The sequence below is a fragment of the Mus musculus genome, chromosome 7 (assembly GCF_000001635.26).
Source record: "Mus musculus strain C57BL/6J chromosome 7, GRCm38.p6 C57BL/6J".
NCBI classification, from domain to species: domain Eukaryota; kingdom Metazoa; phylum Chordata; class Mammalia; order Rodentia; family Muridae; genus Mus; species Mus musculus.
Window position 1 is genome coordinate 66887507 of NC_000073.6, and position 24118 is coordinate 66911624.

A 24118-nucleotide genomic window follows, 5' to 3' on the forward strand; every position below is an offset into this window, starting at 1 on the left:
AGAGACAGTTCTCCATACAGAAATCTTGTCGGCCCTCAGCAGCCTTCAACTTTCAGAAGTGGGTTCTGTAACTGAAAATCATAGATATTTGTATATAATAGATATACGATCTTATAGAGGAACAGTTTACCTAACAAGTCCGCAGAGGAATCCCACATGGTCACTACTTACCCTTCCTCGTTTTGAGGAAAGATCAAGCTAACAGCCTGCATGTGCATTGAGACCTTTTCTTACTATGCTTTTCTTCTTTTGTGTCTATTTCTATTGTTTCTATACCTGTTGAGGTTTATGTCCTCTTCTTCTTGACTCTCAGTGCGGTTGCTTCTCTCACAAGGGAATGAACCCTGGTCTCAGCCAAGCCTGCTTCCTTGGTTCCAGGTATCATTAGGGAAGTTGGGAGCCTTTCATGTAGGTCTGTATCATCACCCTGAAAAGCCCCCCAATATCCCTCATTGCTGGGTGTAGGCTTTTCCCTGCCTGCTGTACGTGGCTCACTGTGCTTCTATTATGAATGGGTTTCTATTTTCTGATGCTATGCATCAGGTGCCTCCTTGGCTGTGAGGATGAACAAGGGAGAGTTTTCCTTTGATGATTGCTCCACAAGTTCACTCTCTGGCTCCCATATGGTACCACCAGTGGCTGGGAACTCCGGCCACCCTATATAACCATGAAGATCTGTAGCTTTGGGTTCATCCATAGGCACTTGAGGCTGACCATATTCTTGGGACCTCTCATGGTGTGGTTTTGTAAAACAGTAAGCCAAGAACTGCACAAATGTCTCTATCATTTTCTAGAAAAGAAGCCCAGGAAGGACCATCTGTCTCGGGACTGGAGGGAAAGGAGGAATGCCATCCGGCTCACCAACGAACACACAGTGGAGACCCTGGTGGTGGCCGATGCCGACATGGTGCAGTACCACGGGGCAGAGGCTGCACAAAGATTCATCCTCACTGTCATGAACATGGTGAGTCCACAGGAGGGTCCTGCTGTTGGTGGGCTCAGATGTCTCCAAGAGGGAGGTAGGTGTGGCACCCGTATCTCCTGTGGCAAGGAGGTCACTGGCTTGGGATCACAGCCTGTGGTCCCGAGAGCAGGCGCAATGAACAGGAGAAAGATTGACTCCGGATTCTACCTGCTGCTGTAATGTTCTTATGCACGGATTTACTCAATGATGGGACTGCTCATGACCACACTTTCCAAGATCCTTGGTACATGAAAGACCTTTTCCAAATGACAATCATGTTGAAGGGAGAGTTAGCCCGTGTTCTCATAATAATGAGTCTGCTTGGAGAAATCAGAATCAAACCTTAGTTGGAAAACAGTTTACCATATGCGGCAAGAAGGTGTAGTAACACTGTTGAGTGAGGTTAGAGGGAAACCTTTGTACAATGGGTGGGTAAGGGAGAGGCAACTTCATCAAATCTTAGACACCAAAGTGTCTTTCTTCAAAGGCATCCACACTCCACCCAGCCACCTGCTTTCCCAGGAAATGCTTTTGAAGGCCTTCAGAAACCTTTAACATTGTGCTCAGTGCTAAGGCTACAAATGCATCACACGGTCTGGTCTTTCCCTTGAGAGGCTGTAGTCTCAGCAGGCAGAGCATCCATCCTACCATGGAGACATCTGCAGGGGCCCCTGAAGTGCAGGTGGAGGGTGGCTAGGGGTCATCCTTCAGCATGAGGCTTCATGAAAGAGCAAACCTTGATTAGAGAGGGAGGAAGTGCTGACGGGGCGAGGATAATGGAAAGGTCATGCTGTGGGTCCCACAGGTGCAAGGCTTGGAGGTACACGAACTCCCTTCAGGGGGAGGTGATACCTACAGCTGCAGCAGGGACAGCAGGAGCCTTGGGGGAGTGTAAGGATGTGGACAGCGGAGGCTAGAAGAGGTGAGCAAGAGGTCCCAAAGGGTAGAGGCTCTACCCAGGAGACTGGGGCCACCCAAGTATAGGAGATGTTGCCTCGTGTTTGTCTCAGTGTTTGGAGAAGGAGCCAGAGCAGCTGCATGCTGGGTGGATTGATGCGCTGCCTGTGGGAAGAGGGTCTGAACCTATGTGCAGGAGGAGTGGGTGGGGGAACACAGAGGCCAGAAGGGGGAAGACTGGCAGGAACCAGTGAGTTTGAGGAGGAGAGAAATCCCAGCTTACCTGGTCTTATGTGTGTGTCTGGATGCAGTAGAGCCACTGACTGAGAAAAGCAGGAACAAAGAGAGCATTTGGACTCCAGGAGGAGTTTCTCAGTGGCCAAGCCCAGCTTAAGGTGAGAGGTTAGGCTAAGAAGGATTGGGTAGAAGGAGGAACTTGAGGCTTCTTAACCTCAAGCTGTTCCCAAAGCCTTAAGAGTGGGCAGCACTGCCCAGGTGCAGCATCTCCTGTGAGTAGAACAGTTTCGGGGTACAGTAACCCTAGAGGATAGGAGGAACAACCTAGGAGGAGGATGACCCTAAGGAAAGGGGTAATGGGATCAGGAAGCTGGTTAACAATGCCAGATGGTAGGCTAAAGGTTTAGGATACAATAGAGCAGACAGAGACAAGGACTGTTCTTTGGGGGCCACATGATGTATTGAGCTCCAGAGAGTAGATTACTTTAAGGCATTTAGAGCTCAGGATGGGAAATGGCCTCCCTCCCTCCCCAGAATCTATGAAGTCTTGGGGCCTGGTACAGTCTCTGGTCTGGGGCTTGTACAGATCTTTGTCTGTCTCAGAATGCATCTGTTCTTGTTTGCCTGAGGGGATGGAGCCCGGATACTGAGAAGAAAGAGAGCTCTGACAAGAAGGCTAGTTTGATGGCTCCCAACTTGAATGTTGGAGGATGGCCAGGAATTGTAGTCCTCATGAGTGTTAAATTATCCAGGTGGCTCATTGTTCATATTTAGGTATCACGGAGAAGGACTCTTTGGGCTCTAGAGGTGGCCTGGGAGGGTGTATGTGTCCTCCCTAGGACACAGAGGCTAGCAGGCCCCGATGATCCTCCCTGATAGAGTGTTCGCTCTGACCGTATTGTAACTAGGGCTCTGGAAGGCTAGCAGGCCTGCACAAAGCTCATCTGGGTTGAGCCTTCACTTTGGGGGCCAGAACCCACAACTCATTTCCTGGCATCTGAAGGGAGTTCAAGGGCATTGGAGCTAAGTATCTCATGGGATACTTGTGCAGGGCTGTGACATTAAACCCAGGTGCTTTCCCCTTACTGGCCACAGAGAAATGGATGACCCACTGTCCCACCATGGTGATCCTGGGGGTAAAGAGGATGAGTTTCTTGTGCCCTGCTGGGTCAGACTCCCTTTCCTAGGCTGCTTTTGTCTTTTGTGAGAAGCCTTACCTCTCTGGCCTTTACCCTACCCCTCACATGTGCTATGCTCAGGGCACTGCTGTTCTCAGCATGGAGAATTGCGGGTTGTACCCATACACGTCCTCATGAGACACATAGTCACAAGGCATGGCTGGATATTTGCTTTTATAAACCGACTTAGGCATAGGAAGCTCTTTAATCACAACTGGGAAAGAATGGGATCCTACAGAATAACACCCCACCTGCCATCCCCATGGAGCATAGAGACTGTAAGACAGGGCCCAGAGAGGTCCCAGTCCTTGTGATCACTTCAACAGCAGCTTACACTAGCATGTCCATGGCTCCCAGTCTCGCCATTGTGGCCAAGCACTTTCAGTTTTAATTTTGAGGTCTTCCCAGAAAGTCTACAACCCACTAAGGGAAATTGCCTTGTGGAAGCAATATACACCATATGATACTCGTTACCACAGGCTGTCTCTTCTGACAGTGTGACTTCTGAGCTGTTGGAAGCCAGAAGCAACCGAGTCAGAGTCCTCACACCCCCGTGCATTGGTTCCACGCATCTCAACCCTTTCCTGCTGCGCTCACACCAGTTCACACCCAGACTCCGTCTTGGTTTAAACAAGATCATCCCCCGCTGCTGCCGCTCCCCTTCTTCAATCCTCTAAATCTCCTGGTTTCTGAAATCCCCAGACTTCTTTGCTTCTCATGGCTGTGGTAGAATAGAGGGTCTGAGCTGGTGAAGCCCAGAGGAAGAGAAGGGATTGTGGCTGGGCTTGGGCCCCATCATTACATAGTTTCTCTAAGAATAACAAGCAGGGACAGGCTCTCCCTGTCTGTCTCTCGATTGTGTTCTTGGGAGTGGCAGGACTGAAGCAGCTGGCACCTCAGGTTTCCTGGAGTTAGAAAGAAACCTACTTGGGCTGATAGGCCTAGTCATTCATACAGGAACTGTGGAAAAATAGTGGCTCTGGTGCCTGGCAGCTGTCCCCTTCTTGCCCTCCTGCTTGGGTCTGTGAGCAGAGACCCTGCATCTTGCTATGTCACACCCAGGACTCCCAAGGCAGAACACAGACGAGCCCCATCTGTGGCAAAGGAGACAGTCTAGTTTTCTAAGCTGGGAGAAATTACTGTCTAGTGTTTGTTCATATTCTCCCAGCATCTTTCAGGGTTAGGATGTGTTTGCGCAGCAATAGCCAGTGGCCTGAGGATTCCTGTGGGAGAAGAAGGGTGAGTACTTAAGCTGAACTTCCCAGCCCTGACGGTAACAAGGTGTTTTCATGGCCTTGGCACTTCAGGCCTGGCAGGTTTCATCATTTCACAGGGAAGATTTGGAATGGAGTCTTGGAGGCCGCTGAATACACAGTTGAGGGAATGGAAGGCACTAGCTCCCAGCTGATGGTTCATGAATCAACTTGCTTGGGCATTTCTGGTTCCCCGCCCCCCTTTCTTGCTCTCTGCTCTGGGCTGACCTCCATTCTTTCCAGCCTTAACAGTGAAGCACCTAGTTCCCTTGCTAGCCTGCTCACCTCCATCTGAGTGCCACCTCAGTCCTTGCTGCCAAGTGGCCTGGAAAGTTCTCTCATTAAAGTCAAGAGCTTGTCAGTAAGCCGTACCAAGTCCACTGTGGCTTCCTCTGAGCCTTACAACAGGCCGTCTGTTCCTCCTGTAGCTCCTTCATCCTGTCAACCCTGGCCTCTGGTGCAGGGGTCACCCCTTCCTCAGGAGATCCCAGCTCCTCCCTTGCTTGTGTTCTGTCCCCTCTGCTGCTTGCTTGCTTCTTCCTTCCTTCCTTCCTTCCTTCCTTCCTTCCTTCCTTCCTTCCTTCCTTCCTTCCTTTCTTTCTTTCTTTCTTTCTTTCTTTCTTTTGGTTTTTCAAGACAGGGTTTCTCTGTGTAGCCTTGGCTGTCTTGGAACTCACTCTGTAGACCAGGCTGGCCTCGAACTCAGAAATCCGCCTGCCTCTGCCTCCCGAGTGCTGGGATTAAAGGCGTGCGCCACCACGCCCGGCTCCCCTCTGCTTCTTAGAGAAGGGGCTTTTCTGTATTGCAGATGTTCCTCAGAGGGATGGACCCTCCTTGCCAGCCAGGACAAAGAGCTCCACCATGATGGCCAATCCACATTGCAACTCTGTGCTTATGTGCTTTTAATGAAATCTTTTACTTTGCAATTTTCTTGTGCTATCAAAATCGTGTAAAGGTGGAACAGAATTAAAATTTATATTTTAAGGGCATATAATTTGTATAGGGAAATAGCTAAAGAAAATAGCTATGGGGTAGAAACAAAAGGAAATGAAAAGGGATTTATAAAGTTTCACTATAGGAAAAAATGAACATAAGACATATAGAAAAGGGGGGACAAAAATTGTAAGGGTTATGAAAGCAAAAAAAAAAGTAACTTCTAGGGGTTCAGTTATTACCTTAAATGTATATGGATTAAGCATACTATTAACGACAGAGATTTGTAGAATGGATTAAAACAAAACAAAACAAAACAAAAAAAACCCAAAATCCAAATATGTCACTAAAAGACTCACTTTAGATCCAAGGGTAAGAATGGGTTGAAATTAAGCAGGTTTCAAAAGATATTCCATGCAGATCATGAAGAGAAAGAGAGCCAGAAGGGGGCTATGCTAACAGGGAAAGCAGACTGGGAGGAGAAAGGGTCGTCTGTGACGAAGAAGGCCATTAGATGTCAATAGAATCCAAAGGTAGCAAAAACAAAATAACAATAATAAATATTTATGTGTAAATATTTTGTGTGGAAATCAATGAGCATGCACAACCAAATTACCAAAGCAAAGGGAGAAACACTAATAATTATTGCATCAATGTAGAAAAAGAATTTGGCAAAGTCCAATAGCCTTTTACAACAAAATATGTAAAAAGAACACAATCGAACTGTCTCATTGTCATAAAAGCCATAAAAGAAGATTCCATGGCTGTCATGGTACTTGGTGGGAGATGGTGGAACGCCTTTCCCTACAGAATAAGGCAGAGCTGCCACACTTGCCACTTTTGTTCAACACAGTCCTAGAAGTTTTAGCAAGAGAAGTTGAGCACACAAAAAATAAAATAAAATAAAATAAAATAAAATAAAATAAAATAAAATAGTCATTCAAGTAGGAAAGAAAGAGGCTGAGTAGTCTCTGTCACACACGACATGATGTTAATTAGAGAAGACCCTGAAAGTTACATACATTGTGCATGCACACATGCATGTGTATGTCTGTCCATACATGAACGGTTACCAATAAACAGCAAAGTAGCAGTGTAAATCCCAGCATATACAGACTGGTTTCATTTGTGTGCACAACAGTAGACACTCTGAAAGGCAATTTATAGGCCAATCCTATTTGCAGGAGTATCAGAATAACACAACACTGAGAACTTACTTAATCAGGATGAGCAAGGCTACACAGTTAGAGCTGTGACCCACTGGTGGAAGAAGTCAACGAAGAGATGGATAGGAAGTCATGTCGATGGGCTTAAGATCTCGTTTCGGCATTCGTGTTACCCAAAATGATCAACAGATACAGGTGGTTTCTGTGTATCCACCAATGTCTGTGGATTGTAGAGGACTGCATCCTAATATCCATATGGACTAGGAAATGAAAGAGAAGGATAAAGTGGAGGACCCCTGCTTCCTGAGCTCAGATCTTCTGGTTACGAAAACCAGAGCGCTCCTCTGTGCTGTCACCTGATGCCTGATGGAGTCATCTAGGACCCAGAAGTTGACACTAATATATTTGGTCAAATGGTTGACACACATAAGGGAGAACTGGAAGTCTTTTCAACAACTGGTACTAGCTAAACTGGACACCTGCATGAAATTGGAGCCCCATATTTAAAATGTGCTAAAGTCCTAATTTAAGAGCTGAAACAATTAGACACAGGAGAAAGGGGGAGAAGGGGAGGCCATGACATCCATCTTGGCAGCAATTTCTTGGATATATCAACGATACAGCCAACAACAAAAGGGAAAGTAGACACACTGGATTTCAGTACAGTCAAACATTCCTATGTATCAAAAGACCTCATTGACATGGCAAAAAGGCAACACACAGAATGGGAGAAAATATTTGCAAATTTCACATCAGTTAATATTCAGAATATAGACTTCTGAAACTTATCACCAGCACCACCAACAGAAGAAAAAAGTTGGGAAAGGATTTGAATAGACTTTTTTTTTAAAAAAGACTTACAGATAGCTAATTCGTGGAAAGATACTTAACATCAATCATCCATCAATAGGAAAATGGAAGTCTGACCCACAATGAATACTTCCTCACCCACTGGGATATCTATTGTAATGCTAACACATACACAAAGCAAAACTGAGCCCAAGTGTTTGTGACGGAAAAGAGATCTGATAGGGATGCAAGATGGTGTAGCTGCTGTGGTAGGTAGGACTGTTCCTCAAAGCCAAACCCAAGCCCTACTTCTGTCCTTGCAATTCTGCTTTTGAGAAATCAGAGACATGGATAGATACTTGGACATCTGCCTTATAGTTAACAGTAGCCCAAAGGTGGAAGCAACCCAAGTATGCGTTGATACCTGGGCAGACAGAGAAATGTGGCATATGTGCATACTGAGATATTAGCCTTCCAACAGGAAGAAACATGGGGACGTGTGCAATTAACAGCATTGGCTGGTCTTGCAGAGGACCCAGATTCACTTTCCACCACTCACATGACAGCTCTTAACTGTCTATAACTTCAGTTCCAGAAGACTTGATGTTCTCTTTTGTTCCCTGTGAGCACCAGGCATGCCTAGTGTACAAATGTATATACAAGCAACAACTCATTGCTGGAAAGCGATAGATGTCAGTATTTAGTGGGGACAGATTTTCAGTTTTATAAGAATGTATTTACCACCACCGAATGGTACACTTTAAAATGTTCATCCTGCTTATCACTTGTTCTCCCAGTATCTGTAGCAAACTCCTCAGAATAAGATTGTGCATATACATATGCTATTATTTGCTGTCTGTGTTCACGCAGATGGTCCAGGATAAATGAGTCTGTGAATACAGGACGGGGTGACTGGTGCCTCCGAGCAACATCCTTTGCCAATGACTTATTAGCAAAGACGTATTAACAAATCCGAGGGGTGGAGAGATGGCTCAGAGGTCCTGCGGTCAGTTCCCAGCTGCTCATAACCATCTATAATGAAGTCTGGTGCTCTCTTCTGGCCTGCAGACATACATGCGTGCAGAGTGTTGTATACATAATAAATAAATCTTAAAAAAATATACTGCCCATACTTAGTTTTTATCCTGAAAATTCTTTGCCTTCTCAACCAAAGTGAGCTTGGAGAAAGACTGAAATGAGGCCGAAGCTGGATCTACTCTTTGTCCTCCTCTGCTTTCATAGTTTTAAATTTTTAGTTAAAATTATTTCCATACAATTTATTTTGGTCATGCTTGCCCTCTTTCCTGATTTCCTCCCAGATCTTCCTCACCTCTTCACCCACCCAACTTTATGTTCTTTCTCTCTCTCTTTTAAAATGAACAAACAAACAAGAAACAAAAGCAAGCTGGGTGGTGGTGGCACACGCCTTTAATCCCAGCACTTGGGAGGCAGAGGCAGGCGGATTTCTGAGTTTGAGGCCAGCCTGGTCTACAAATGAGCTCCAGGGCAGCCAGGGCTATACAGAGAAACCCTGTCTCAAAAAACAAAAAACAAAACAACCCCCCCCCCAAAAAAAAAGAAAAGAAAGAAAGAAAGAAAGAAAGAAAGAAAGAAAGAAAAAGAACAGCAAAACAGAAAACACAAAAATGAATGAAAATCAAAACAAATAGGTAAGACCAAAAAGATTTTTTTAAAAAGCGCCCCCCCCCAAAAAAAAAGCAAAATAAAACACAATGTTCATAAAAATACCAATGAGTACATTTCATATTAGCCAACTATTCTGGGCCTGACCTGGAATGTGGTTTATATAACCAGTGAGACACCACTGGAGAACAGCAATTGTCCCTTTAAAATTGGGTATCAATTGCAGTTCTCTTCCTAGTTAGGGGTGGGATTCCTGTCTGTCTTGCATCTGTATAAAGGTCTTATAAATACTGCCATAGTCTCTGTGAGTTCATATGTGCATCAGTCCTGTATCTTGAAGACAGTTCCCTTGGAGTCATCCATTCTACCTCCTGTTCCACATAGAGCTCTGAGCATTGATAGGAAGGAGTTGATGAAGACATGCTATTTAGAGCTGAGTGTTCAATGATTCTCATTCTCTGGCCACTGTCCAGTTATGGATCTCTGCATTATTTCCCATCTACTGTGAGAAGCTTATTTGATGTGTATTGAGGGATGCACTGATCTATGGGTCTAACACTGTGTCACTGGAAGTCATTTTATTGCAATGTTCCTTTAATAGAGTAAGAATATTATGTTTTCCCCAGGCCTGTGACCTATGTAGTGTCAGTTTCTTTACCCCTTTGATAGTGTCAGGCATGCATTCTATCTCATGGAATGGGCTTTAAATCCAATCAAAGAGTGGCTGGTTGCTCTTATAACATTTGTGCCACTATTGTACTGGTATATCTTTGAGGTAGGTCCATGTTGTAGGTCATAGGGTTTATACCTGGGTGATACTGATAATTAATTTTCTCTTCCAGTTTGTGTGCAGAGTTCCTTCCAGTACCATGAACCCTGGTCAGCAGTTAAGCTCCAGCTTCCTTCTCAGTGTTCAGTGGTATGACTGAGTGTTTTATTCAGCAGTAGGGCCTTATCATCAGATTGTAAAGAGCAACCAGTAACCTTGGCAATAGCTGTGATATTAGAGGGTTTCCATGGGGCCTCTTTGGGCAACAACTCAACAAGATGTAATCTATTCCAGGGGATGAAGGTTTCACTTGGTGGCATAATGTCTAGTTAGGGCATTGTCTCCCCTATTATTTGTTGGCTCTGAATAGATTCCTTTCATATATGTATATACTTCACGAACCTTCTACATAGTAGGTCTCCATCTAGTTTTTAAAAGTATTATTAGTATTGGTTCTCTTTCCAGAATATATTTTAAAAACCTCACAGCTAGCATCCACATTATAAGGGAAAGCATACAACATTTGTCTTTGGGGGTCTAGGTTGCCTAACCCAGGATGCTTTTATTTCTAGCTCTATCCATTTACATGCAAGTCCATAATTTCATTTTTCTTAATAGCTGAGTAATAGTGTATTGTGTAAATGTACCACAGTAATACATCTTCAACATCCATTCATCAGTTGATAGACATCTAGGCTGTTTTCCAGTTTCTGGCTGTTATAAATAGAGCAGCAATGAGCATGGATAAGCGAGTGTCTCCGTGGCAGGATGCACAGTCCTTTAGGAACATTCCCAAGAATGGTACGGCTGCATCTTAGGGTCGATCCATTCTCAGCTTCTTGAGGAGCCTCTACACAGATTTCCATAGTGGTCGTACCAGTTTGCACTCCCACCAGCAGTGGATGAGTGTTCCTCTTTCTCTATGTCCTCCCCAGCATGTGCTGTCATTTGTTTTATTGATCTTGCCATTCTGACTGATATAAGATAAAATCTCAAAGTAGTTTTAACTTGCATTCCCCTGGTGATGAAGGATCTTGAGCATTTCTTTAAATGTTTCTCAGTCATGTATGTTTCATCTTTTCAGAACCCTCTGCCTCCCTCTGCCTCCCTCTTCATCCCTCTGCATTCAGCCATCCAGTTTGACCAGCACTATTTCTTAAAGGTGATACCTTTTCTCCAGTGCTTTTTGTTTGTTTTTGCTTTTTTTGTCAAAATCAGGTGTCTGACGATGTGTGGAATTATGTCTGGATCTTTAATTCAATTGCATTGGTCAACATATCTGTTTTTATGCCAACACCATGCTGTTGGCTGTGGGCTTGCTGTAAACTGCCTTTATTATGTTGAGGTAGTTCCCTTACATCTCTAGACTCTCTGGGCTTTTATTATGAAAGGATACTAGATTTTTGTCAAAGGCCTTTTCTAAGTCTAATGAAATGGTTATGTGATTTTATGTTTTAGTTTGTTTATGTTATTGCTTCTTGGCCTTTTGGCTAAGATCAAGTGTAGTTTGTTTATGTAGTGGATTACATTTATTGACTTATATATGTTGAATCATCTCTGCATCTCTGAGATGAAACCAACTTGATTATGGTAGGTGATCTTTTTGATGTTCTTGGATTTGGTTTACAAGTATTTTATTGAGAATTTTTGCATCTATTTTCATAAGGGATTGGTCTATAATTTTCTTTATTTGGTCCTTGGTATCAGGTAGCTTTGTAAAAATAATGAGAAAATATAATCCTTTAGTTTTATTTGTAGAATAATTTGGGAAGTATTGGCGTTAATTCTTTGAAGGTCTGGTATAAATCTGCATTGAATCCATCTGGCCCTTTTTCTGGTTGGGGACTTTTAATTACTGATGCTATTTCACTGGGGATTATAGATATATTTAAGCTGATTGTTTGATCTTGCTTTAATACTCTATACCTTTGGCCTGGATCCTCCTCCCGTCTCTATACCTCTATTTATAGGTTTAGTCTTGTCGGGTGTCCCAGAATTCTGAGATGTTTTATTCCTGGGATTTTCCCCCCTTTTTTTAAGTTCTAAAAAGACTGAGAGGGGAAGTGGGAAAGATATAGGGGCACCCTGGGTCCACACTGAGACAGGGCCCAGGAAATGGAGGTGGGGAGGGGGAGGGACTCCTGCAGGCAGACTACTGCAGGGCTAAGTGAGTCTGGAGAAGCTGCACAAAAGAGGTAGGGAAGGGGGCTTCTGACCATACTTTTCAATTCCTTGATTAATTTGCTTTGACTGAGTATATATTTTTCTACTATGTCTTCAAGACCTGAAATTCTCTTTTCTGTGTCTTAATCTGTTGGTGAGGCTTTCCTGTGAGGTTTTTGTTTGATATCCTGAGTTTTCACTTCCCAGTTCTATTTCAGTTTGGGTTTTCTTTGCTGATTCTATTTTCTTTGTTAAGTTTTTCTTTCATGTCTTGAAGTATTTTTTATTATTTCATTATACTGTTTTATGGTCCTTAAAAAACATTTTTTCATATTTTCCCTAAGGTCTTTAGACATATTTTTAGTTGCTATTTTGAAGTCTTTGTCTTGTGCTTCAGCTATAGTGGTTTTCTGAGGGCCCAGTTCAATGGGGTCTTGGAGGAGACATATTGCCTTGAGTGGCCATGTTTCTGTGCTAGGATCCAGACATCTGGACTTATGATGTTTGAAGTGTTTCATGGTGTAGGTATCTGTTCTTGTCTTCTTTGAGTGGTTGGTCTATCCTTTGGCTTCTCTTGTCACTCTGGGTTCTAGGCAAATGTGATGGTCGTGGGGTCCCCATTAGAGAGCATTTCTGTAGGTTGGTGGGTGTACAAACAAACTAAAGGTGGGTTAAGAGGAAAGGCTGAGAGGGGAAGCAGGAAAGAGCTAGAGGAACCCTGGGTCCACACTGAGGCAGAGCCCAGGAAAGAGAGGTAGGGTGGAAGGAGGGGCTTCCTGTAAGTACTCTGCTGACCCAAGAGTAAGTCTGGAGAAACTGGAACAAAAGAGCTGGCGGGGTGGGGGGGGGGAGTCTGACTGTATTATTTTTTTTTAATTCCTTGATTATTTGCTCGGAAAGGGCTTTTGTGTATCCTAGCACAGGGATTTATGTTTTATGCACAACCCGGTAGGAAGCATTCCCACATTCGTGTGATTGTGCATTTACCCACCCCCCAGGGTCCCCAGGCAGCCATGTGCAATGGAAAGTCTCCCAAGTCCCCTTAGCACACCTGTTGTTTTATAAGAGGGGTGGCAGAAGATGAAGCCAAGCCATACAAGGTTAAAAGGAGGAACCGGCTGCCAGGAACAGCCTCCCACCTGCACCCTGGTACAGCAGGCACAGGCGTGGATGATGGAGAGGTACCTAGGAAAACTGGCCTCAGGCAAGGTGGGCTTGCCTTCCAGGTGGGAAAGAAGGCGTTTTATGAAACCTGGAGCAGGAACCTTGGCCCCTGTGTCTGTTGTGGGTGTGGGTGTTAAGCCACCGCACATGAGTTGGGCTTGTGAGGCAAGAGAGGAGGGAGGTACAGGAGATATCCATGGTCGAAGGGAGTATGGGACCACCAGCTCAGGATTTGAAAGGCTTGTGGTGGAGAAGATTAAGGGAGGTGAGGCCACATGAGAAGCCAAGGTAGAGGGTGCATCAGGACCGAGGCTGATCCACACTGCCGGATGCTCTGCTCATTCTGCTGCCGCGTCTGTGTTCCAGGAACATAGTCCACTGTCTGCGCCCTCTCTTTCAGAACCTTGTGAGGTATTCATGAGCCCAGGCCCTCTCTAGAGGCTGCTGGGGAGACAGAATCCATATCTGCACACAGGAACAAATCTGAGCAGGGTCCTGAAGGGGTTCATGGTAGCATCATCCCCAGGAGCTAAAAGCTGGAAGCACAGAAGCGTGTCCACTGCTTGATGGACAGACAAGCCAAGTATTGCAGATATGCAATATGGAATGTTGTATTCAGCCTTAAAAAGAAAGACGTTTGGGTATGGTCTGTAAAAAGGCTGATCCTAAAGGACATCGTGCTTAGTGAAATAAGCTGGTCACCAAGGATAAGTAGCAGATGATCCCATTTATGCCCAAGCTCTAGAGCCATCAGACCTATGGAGACAGAATAGAGGGACTGGGGAAGTGGGGAGCTAAGTGTTCAGTGGGAGGAACATTTGATTTAACCCTTGACAGGGTGGTCAAGTTCTGGAGGCAAAACTGTGCACACAAACATGGTACAAGTTATAGGCTGTATGCTCTAAGAATTTTACTGTCAAGATAAAAGATGTATTGGTTCCATTTGGCTTGGTTACTAGTATCTTTCTATCCACTTAAGGCACCACAAGCAAGGTACCTTGCTACCCACTTGTGTGTAACAACAGGAATAATCGGCATGTATTATCCTAGCCATAGACACCATCTAACACAATTCAGTGAAAGGGAATCCTAGAGAGTGGGAGCTGCCATATCCCGAACCATATGAGAGCAAGTGACTGAAGTGCCTCCATGATGAGGGGCTGTCTTCTCTTCCAAAGGGTAGCACTGAGCTAATAAGCAACGCCAGCCAGAGGGGAGGTTGGTAGGAGTCTGTAAGCGATGGTGGGGCTAACCCTGCTGGCTGATGACCCTGGACATGAGGAAAGTCTGTCTCTGTCTCTGTCTCTATCTCTGTCTCTGTCTCTGTCTCTGTCTCTCTGTCTCTCTGTCTCTCTCTCTCTCTCTCTCTCTCTCTCTCTCTCTCTCTCTGTGGTTGTGTGGACTGTAGCTACCAATAGGTCTAAGAAGAGCGGTATGGTCTGATTGGTGTTGTAGAACTACTTCTGATGCAGGCATCATGGCACACACTGAGCATCTGGGTAGGGGGCTGAGGAATCATACAAACCTGGGCTATATAGACAGAGACTGTTTAAAAAAAATAAAAATACTTCTGTAGTTGGAATGTGGCTCAGTGGTAGTGTGTCCACCTACCGTACTCAAGCCCCCGGGTGCTGTAATACACAAGAGCTGCTTTTCAGTGTCTTTGCTGAGGGGCATGGAGTCCTACTTCTGGATTTTGGTCCCTGGATCTGTGCACAAGCTGCTTCCAGGACAGATGTCCCCAAAAGACCTCACAGCACGGGGTGTTCTGTGGGCTGCTGTGGCCTTTCCACGCACATTGCAGAACCTTCTGGGTGTAGGTGATTTGGTTCTCCCTGGGTGGGGGTTCTCGGGTGACACCAGAGCAGGAATGTTTTAAGGCACCAGTTGCAGACAGAAACAGGTGGTGTGGCACCAGAAACCCTGCGGATGGTCAGCCAAGTTGGAAAGCAGGGCCACCCGTCAGAGTTGTTGGTTGTTCTTCGCTTCCTTAACAACCATGGAGTGGTATTAAAAACCAGAGACCATCCAGGCAAGCTATTTGGAGGAAAAATGACATCAATTTTGCTTTATTACCATATGAAACAGACAACGAGTCTCTTTGTGGTACCCCTCCCCCTGAAGGCAGCCCACCGTTAGAATGCTCATTGGTTCTTACACATGAGCGCATGCTAGAAGCCCTGGGAGGCTCCTTCAACACACACAGCCAATCTCTGTTTCAGGGTGTCTGGGGACTCCAGTGTATGCATTTCCAATTCATGCCTGGGACCTCCCTTAGAGGTCCTGTGAATTTAGTAAATTTAGCCCTTGCCTTTTTGGGGTGAGGTCTGAATGGGGCAGGATGGGACTCTGGGCAGGCTCTGGCTCATCCCAATGACAGCTTTGTGAAAACCCTACCTAGTGTGATAACCGGGCACCTCCCCATCTGTCCCAGCCTCTCATCCCTTCTCCAATCCTTGTCTGTGATCCCAAGCATCTCTGTGTCCCCAAGTCACCCAGCTGGGAGAGCCACAGTATGCTGTTGGCAGCAAGTATACCTGCTTGGCTCAGGCTGCCGAGGGAATGTGACGAAGGCGGCCAGGGTTCTGAGCTCTGACTGGAACACAGCCAGAGTTGGACACTAGGGACAGACTTTCCAGACAATTGGCTGTACTGCTGCAGGCCTGGCCAGGTGTCCCCCTAAACACCAGGCGCTGCCTTCTAGACTTCCCCTGAGCAGGTATTTCCATGGGAAAGAGAGGCAGAGCATCTTGTTGGCTTGTCTGGGGCTTGCACCTTGGTTTGCTGCTGTTATCAGACGTTCATCAGTCTTTCCTGGCCTGGAGGGAGCTCCCGTGACCATTCTGCCCTGCCTTGTATCCTGCCCCACCCCATGCAGTTCTGTGGGTGGGCCGTCTGCAAACAGCAGGCGACAGAGTGCTCAGCTGTGGTGGTTAGGCTTGGCTAAGTGTTCCCTGGGATAAGTACCTGCATTATAAGGGGGATGATGTCCCCCGCTTATAGTCATGATGTTGTAATAGTTACCTTTCTCTTGTGCTAAAACAGCATGACCAAGGCAACTTATAGAAGGAGAGGCTTATTTGAGGCTTAGGGTTTCTGAGGCATAAGAGCATAATTAGCACATTGGCAGGGAAATATGGCAGCAGGCAGGTGTGGAGGCTGGAGCTGGAACCTGAGAGCGGAGGACTCACATCTCAAAATGACAAGCATGAAGCAGAGAGATTCAACTTGAAATGATGTGTGGCTTTTGAAACCTCCCAGCCCATTCCCAGTGACATACTTCCTCTAGGAAGGCCATCCCTGCTAGGGCTGCTCAAACAAGGCCACAAACTGGAGACCAACTTCAAGTGCCAGAGTCTATAGAAGACATTTTCTCATTTAAACCACCACAGATACTCAGGACATGAGGCTTTCATAAATGAATTATCCTTTTAAATGTGACTACAGACACATCATAGAATTTACTGTCGCAGCCATGTGTAAGTTTAGTGACACTAAATGCATCCACCTGTCGTCTAACCAGCATCCAGATGGCCTCATCTTCTAGAGCTGACCCTGTGCACCCGTTTCCGGTTTCTAGCATTTTCTCCATTTTTCCTTCTCCGCAGCCCCTGGGGTGTGAGGCTGTTTCCTCCCTTTGTCTCACGTCATTCTTTGTGAGGTCATCCCAAGGGAGGCAAACACACCTTGGGTCATGGAATACGCATGCCACTAGGCTATTCTCAGCCTGGCAATGGATGATTCTATCTCAAGGTCTTGCCCTGTGTGCACACCATTGCCTATGGGTTCTGTGTCCTCTGTTCATGCTGCAGACCAGAACATCACCCAGAATTTGCTTGTCACACTACTATCTTACTTAAGTCGTTAGAAGACATAAGGCATGCTCACATGGTATGGCCTAGTCTGGCCTGGAACTTGCTGTGAATGTCAGGGTCACCTCTAACTTCTAATTCCTCCACCTCAGTCTCCCAAGTACCAGGATTACAGGGTGAACACCACTGTCTTAGGGTTACCATTGCTATGATGTAACACCACAACCAAAAGCAGGGTGGAGAAGAAAGGGTTTATTTGGGTTATATTTCCACATTGTTCAGCATTGAAGAAGTAAGAACAAGAACTCAAATGGGGCAGGAACCTGAAGGCAGGAGCTGAGGCAGAGCCCATGGAGGGGGCTGCTTCCTGGCTTGCTCAGCCTGCTTTCTTATAGAAACCAAGACCACCAGCCCAGGGATGGCACCACCCACAATGGATTGGGCCCTCCCCCGTTAATCACTAATTAAGAAAATGCCTTACACCTGGATTTTCTGAAGGCATTTTTTTTCAATTGATAACTCTGGAGCAATTGATAATTATTGGTAAACTGGGAGCAATTGATAATTATTGGTAAACTGGGAGCAGTTTTCTCAGATAATTATTATAGCTTGTGTCAAGTTCACATAAGACTAGCTAGCGTACCCACCATGTTTGACTTCTCACTATATATATATATATATATATATATATATATACACATACACATACATACATACACACACATATATATACATATATATACACATACATACATACATACATACATATATATACATACATGTATATATGTTGTATATATAATAAATAGGTGTTATATTCATATATGTATGTATATGTATCATTTATTCATTTGTTTATTTATATTTTATTGCATGTATGACACACTTATGTCCATACAACAGTACATATATAGAAATCAGAGGACAACTTGCAGGCTTCTATTCTATCTTTCATTATGTGGGTTTTAGGGTTTGAACTCATGTCATCAGTCTTAGCAATAAGCGTTGTTATCCCCAGAGCTACCTTGTCAGCCTGCATGGTATTCTTGAATGTCTTTGGGGTTTGGCTAGTATAGTATTATAGTTATTGTGCATTTAATTTTTTATGTTTGGGTGCTGGGATGGAACCCAGGGCCTCCTGTGTGCTGCATCTCAGCTGTCTCATTGAGCTCACATGCACTCCAAATGCATTGCTAAAACAGCCCCCTTTGACCAAACCCTGTACAACTTGAATGGTTTCCTCTTTAACACCAAGCTTGCTTGCTTTGTTTGGAATTTCCATGTTTAGAACTGATGTATACCAGTTCAAGTCCAGTCCTCATACTGGGTGTTTCAGGAAAAAAAATGAATTAGAGCCATTTGGGAGGTTCTTGAAATATCCAAACAAGGAAAAAGTTGTGTGTTCCTTTCTTGCCCCAGGGTCAGGAATAGATAATGAAGAACTGACTTCAGAATTGAGGACATTGAGAACATAGCAATTGAGTGCTTTTCTTGTGGGAAAAAAATATTAAGTTGCACAAAGATGGATTTTTATTTAACCATAATAGCAGTGTGCAAGGTCCAAGCTGTAGCACAGCTAATTCCGTGTCACAGAGTTGCCGACAGTCTATGCTTGCCGAGTTTGCAGGCTCAGTATCCTTTGGATGGCCAGCTGCACTTGGCCTGGATTGACCCTGGGCTTCCTGCTGCCTGGTCCATTGCTTTCTGCTACTTCTGGAGAGTATGGAGAGGAGGAGAGAGGCAGGGTGTGTGGGATGTTTTAGTGCCCTTGATATGAAATCCCCTTCCAGGTGATGTCTGTGAGCTAAAATCAAAAGTCAGATTGAGAAAGTACTCATCCCTGCTTTCTCCATATCGGATAACTATGAGTACCCTCTTACCTCCCCATCAAACCTCTCAAATCTCTGCTTTTGCCATCATAGAAGAGAGGACCTCAGGTGAGCTGTGCTGACCTGGGAGCCTCACATCCATGGGCCTTCTTGTTTCTTGAAAACCCCAGTTCCTCTGCCACGTGAGCTTTCCTTTCATTCCTCCTCTTGGAAGACCTTCTGGGATGTCTTGATGTTGAGGTCCTGAATAGTACCTTCTGCTGACAAGAGGCATATTTGTACCTAAGTTGGTGTTCTGTGCCCGTGATGAAATAAATACCTAAGATAAGAACCTTACAGAGAAAAGTTCTGTCATGCCCATAACTTGGGGGGCTCAGGTCCAATTCTAGCAGACCCACTACTTTGGAGCCTTGCAAAGGCAAAAGATGACAATCATGGGTAAATGTTGGTGGAGAGAGAGAGAGAGAGAGAGAGAGAGCAAGCGAGCGAGCGCTTGGAGACCCCCAGCCTTGCTCCAGCACCTAAAGGCCTCTCACTGAGTCCTTCTCAGCCATCCTTACTACACCACCCTGGGGCCAAGTCTTTATGCATGTTTATTTGGGGGGATACCAAATGGCCATAAAGGGAAAACTTGAGAAGAGCACGTGTCTTTCTGTCACTATGATGTGCTGCAGTGGCAGCCTTTGGTTAGTATCAGGACTTTGGGGAACACAGAGAGACATAGATATTTTGACTAGGTGAACCTAGCTTAGATAAATCAGGGTGTTGCTAATTGGCTCTGAGCCTTCACCTTACAAGAGCCCATTTCTTGTAGGGGGTAGTACAGATGCCATCCTTTCTGAGTGGTAATAGAAGGTTAAGATGAAACAGGCTGACACATTGCAAGTTTCTGCACCCCTACCCCCTTGCCTTTAGTCCTTCTGCATGAAAGCCTGGGGTGAGAGTTTTGACTTTTCTGCTAGAATTACCTAACATCCATTTCTTTGTTTCTTTGTGCTGTATGTTTTAAAAAACATATTTATTTTATGGTGTGTGTGTATCTCTCTCTCTCTCTCTTTGTGTGTGTGTGTGTGTGTGTGTGTGTATTTATGTATGTATGTGTGATGTATGTGTGCTTATAGAAGCCAGAAGAACGTATCAGATTCCATGGAGCTGGAGTTACATGCAGTTGTGAGCTGTCCAACAGTGGTGCTGAGAACTGGGTGTAGATCATCTGGAAAAGCAATAAGTGGCCATCGCTGCTCAGCCATCTCCCTAGTGCCTGTGCTAGACCTGTTCAAAACGGAACAACTGGCTTCCCTCTTCCTTTTGTATGTAATGTGCATATGTGTGTGACTCCAGAATCTTCTACATATACACTAGGGGGAATATGAATTCTCTTTTAATTAATTGTGTGTACGTATGTATATATCATGTATGTATGAGCACAGGCATGCCTGTGCCACAGTCATCTGTGGAGGTCAGAGGACGTCTTTCATAATAAGTTGCTTCTTGCCTTCCACCTGCTGAAGCAGGGAGGTCTGTCTTGTTTTCTCTGCTCCACAGAATCCTCTAGGCTCTCTGGCCTAAGTGGATCTCTTGTCTCTGCCTCCCATCTCTTCATAGGAATACAGGGATTATAGATGTGTGCTATTGCATCTGGGCTTTTTTCCGGGGGTGGGGCTGGGAAGTGTTAGTAGTGGTCATTGAATACAAGTTCTAGAGACTGAACTTGAGTCATAGGTCTGTGCAGTTAGCTTCTTAACCCGCTAAGCTCACTCTGGCCCTGGATTCCCCTTTACTGAGGCTTTTAGGTCTCAGAAAATGTTAAGAGCATCTGGGAAATGTTCTCATTTATGTGTATATATATATAATTTTTAATTAATTGTGTGTATGTATGTATATACTTTTTGCTAAAAATCACTCTTTGTTGACACTGAAATTTGAATTACATGTTAATTATTATTTGTAGTTTTTCTCATACTAGAAAAGGAATAAAAAGTACATTTAGATTTTTTTTAATCAATACTGTGGCTTTTTTTTTAGACAAGTTTTAAAAGTATAGAAAAGTTGAACGGCAGGATAGTGTTCACATGCACAATTGTTTATATTTTTAGCATTTTGCATTTACAGAATATGGTTGTTAGTTAGCAGGAGACCAATATTGACTAATACCTAATCGAATGTTCATGGTTTATGTAGATTTCTTTAGTCTTTATCTAGTAACTTTTCTCTATTCCACGCCACCATCCAGAACACTGCTCTACTTGAAAAGTTATATTTGTATCTCTATTTTTCTCTCTTACTAGGTATACAACATGTTTCAGCACAGGAGCCTTGGGATTAAAATTAACATTCAAGTCACCAAGCTGGTCCTTCTGAGACAACGCCCCGTAAGTCATTGTGGGTGCCTTTTAGAGCATGCTGAGAACTTAACGGGTAGGGAGGGCTTCAGGAAAACAAGCTTGCTCACCCTCCTGGCTTTGACAATGACACCCTTGTGAGAGAAGAGGAGGAGCCCCAGGGTTTCAAACCATGGGAGTATGCAAGCTGCTTAAATCTCAGGGACCACTGAGCCATGGGGTCATACACATCTTCCCCTGCTCCTGGAAAGTCTGACATATGACTCTCACACATGTGGAAAGCTGGGTGAGGTCTCAGAAGTGAGGCTGCTCCTGGACCTCCTTCTTTACTGGGACCCAGCAGAACCTTGGTTTGGGTGTTTCAGTTGAGTGTCTCCCTTTAAGCCAGGACTACCTGCAATGTGAAGCAATTGGTAGACATCAAGAGAGTGCACTGGTTTTGTAGACTGTTCTGTTTCTGAGAAGTATTTCGGTTTGCCTTAATGATAGTCACTATTTGAACTTGTGGATAAAGTCCCAAATGGTTGTCCTTGGGGCTTCCTGAACATCCTTTGGTTCTAGGCTCACTTAGGACATATGTAGAATTCTGTCTTTAAGAGTATCAACCATTCATAATATAGACTGGGGGCAACTTTGGCTTCCTGAAGGACACTGTCTTTGACTACCTCCTTCAATTTCTTTTAGGCCAAGTTATCCATTGGGCACCATGGTGAGCGGTCCCTGGAGAGCTTCTGTCACTGGCAGAATGAGGAGTATGGAGGAGCACGCTACCTTGGCAATAACCAGGTGCCAGGAGGCAAGGATGATACACCTCCTGTGGATGCTGCTGTATTTGTGACCAGGTAAGCCTAGCACGAGAGGAAAAAGACCATGTTAGCAATCCAGACTTGGATTGTCAACTTAGAACAAGCCTCTGTCTACTTGCTTGGGTTTCAGGTTCCTCATTGGTCAAATGGGATTGTTGTAGGTTCATCCTATGAGTGCTGAGCCAAAACAAACAAACAAACAAACAAACAAACAAAACTATTGCCTATAAGCAGTGCCTAACCCACAGTGTTAGCCATCAGAAATTCTAAGCAACCGAAGACTTAGAACATTCTAGAAATCCATGTACTCTCCCTTTCCCCCCCTCCTTCCTCCCAATAGCATGCTAGTAAGAGAGGTACTGAGAGGGTTTGCAGCTGCTGCAGACTGACTCGGGAAACATGTTAGGGAGGGAAATGTATGCTGGAGTTCCCTGTGGGAGAACTCCACCCAGGATGACCTGCACAGCCTTGCAGGACACACTGTCCACAGAACTACCGGAACCCCCTAGAAAACTCCATCTTTTAGATGCACATGGACATCATGCGAAGAAGTCTGAAGCAGGGGTTAAGGTTCTTTTCGAGCCACCATCATCCTTCTAGACCAAAGGGCCAAGAAGTACATAGCAGAAACCCAGGGCGGCCTCTGAAGCCACAAGCAAACACGCTGCTGTAATTTCCTAGTGCCACCATAGCCACTGACTAAAAGCAGATGACCCTAAATAATGAAAAGTATCCCCTTACATTCAAAATTGGCGTGTTGGTAAAGCCCCACTCTCCCCAAATCCTCAAGTGAAGGGTCATTCTCTGTTTTCTCCCTTCTGGTGGCTATTGCCACTGTCGGTAGCCCCCAGCTTGTGGACACATCACTTGAGTGTCTCTTCCACCATCACAGGACCATCTCCCCATATCTCTTTCTGTGTTTGGATTGAGCTCCTAAGAGGACAACATCTTTGGATTAGGACCTACCTCAACCATTGTGACTATTTCTCAACTGGATTATGCCTAGACCCTCTTTCCAAGTAAAGTCACATCCATAGGCACTTAGCCATATCAGTTCTTGGGACACAGTTCTAGCACACACATGCAGACATGTATAAACACATATATGTGCATACACATGTGTGTGCACATGTGCACATACACAGAGAGAGAGAGACAGAGACAGAAGCAGAGACAGAGACAGAGAGAAAAGAGGAAAAGAAGCTTATAATTCCAGTACTGGTTTGTCAAAGACAGGACAGGACAATGGCTGCCATTCATGGACTAGCCCAGCCTATTCTAGTTAGCAGGCCCCCGGCCAATGGGAATCTGTCTCAGAAAACAAGATGATTGCTTGGGAAGACTAATATTTGAGATTGAATTATTCAGGAAGACTCATATTTGAGATTGACCTCTGACCTCCACATCTAAATGCATGCCCACATATATGTGCAGTCACATATATATGTACCCACACATATGCATGCCTATCCCCAAGTCGGGGAGAGAAAGGAGAAAGAGAGAGAGAGAGAGAGAGAGAGAGAGAGAGAGAGAGAGAGAGAGAGAGAGAGAGAAAGGGAAAGAAAAAGAAAACAAGAACAAGAGGACATATACCATGCCATTACCAGGCCACTGATACCTGATCCCTCTTCTAGAAAGATTATCAGTTGTCAGCCCCTGGGATTGAGAGGCCCTCTGTAGGCATATTGGTTCCCTGTGAGAACATTTGCTACTTACATGGAATTAAATGTCTATTGGGATGCTCTGAGCATAGTGTCTTAAATCGTTCCGTAGCTCTGGTAGGATCACCAGCTAGCTTGCCTGCTCTAGGTGTGGGCTTGCCAGCCAGTGAGTGCCAGCCATCTCCAGGTACTTCTTCCTTGGAAGTGCTGGGACCCCATCTTCCCTAGCTAGAAACTGCTACCACTCACTCGGGAATGGCATTTGGGGGCCTAGGAGACTGTCTGTAGAATACCTGAAGGACTGTGGTGATGGGGGCAGATGTTTGGAGAGTAGATTCTACTTGTTAAGCAAGCAGGAGTCCTGTGGAGCCATGTTTATGCACAACCATAAATTATATGATTAATTTCCTACATGAAATTAATTAGGCCTAATCAAACGAGGTCTAAAAGTCCTTCATAGAGAAGAGCTTGTTTTAAACAACCTCAGGATTGGAATTTGCAGCTAAACTTC

At 44.9% G+C, this 24118-nt stretch overlaps 1 protein-coding gene and 1 pseudogene across 6 annotated transcripts in view; both read left to right on the plus strand.

Annotated features, from left to right (window-relative positions):
- The window catches only part of Adamts17 (a disintegrin-like and metallopeptidase (reprolysin type) with thrombospondin type 1 motif, 17), a 313473-nt gene that overhangs the window by 47808 nt on the left and 241547 nt on the right, over positions 1–24118 (plus strand). For all 6 annotated transcript variants that reach the window (XM_030242472.1, XM_006540842.4, XM_006540843.4 and 3 more), the window contains 3 exons: positions 795–964; positions 21087–21170; positions 21825–21982. In XM_030242472.1, coding sequence (XP_030098332.1) covers positions 905–964; positions 21087–21170; positions 21825–21982 — 302 coding nt within the window. In that variant the 5' untranslated portion in view covers positions 795–904. The remainder of the gene's footprint in view (positions 1–794; positions 965–21086; positions 21171–21824; positions 21983–24118) is intronic.
- Positions 11301–11418, plus strand: Gm51511 (annotated as a pseudogene).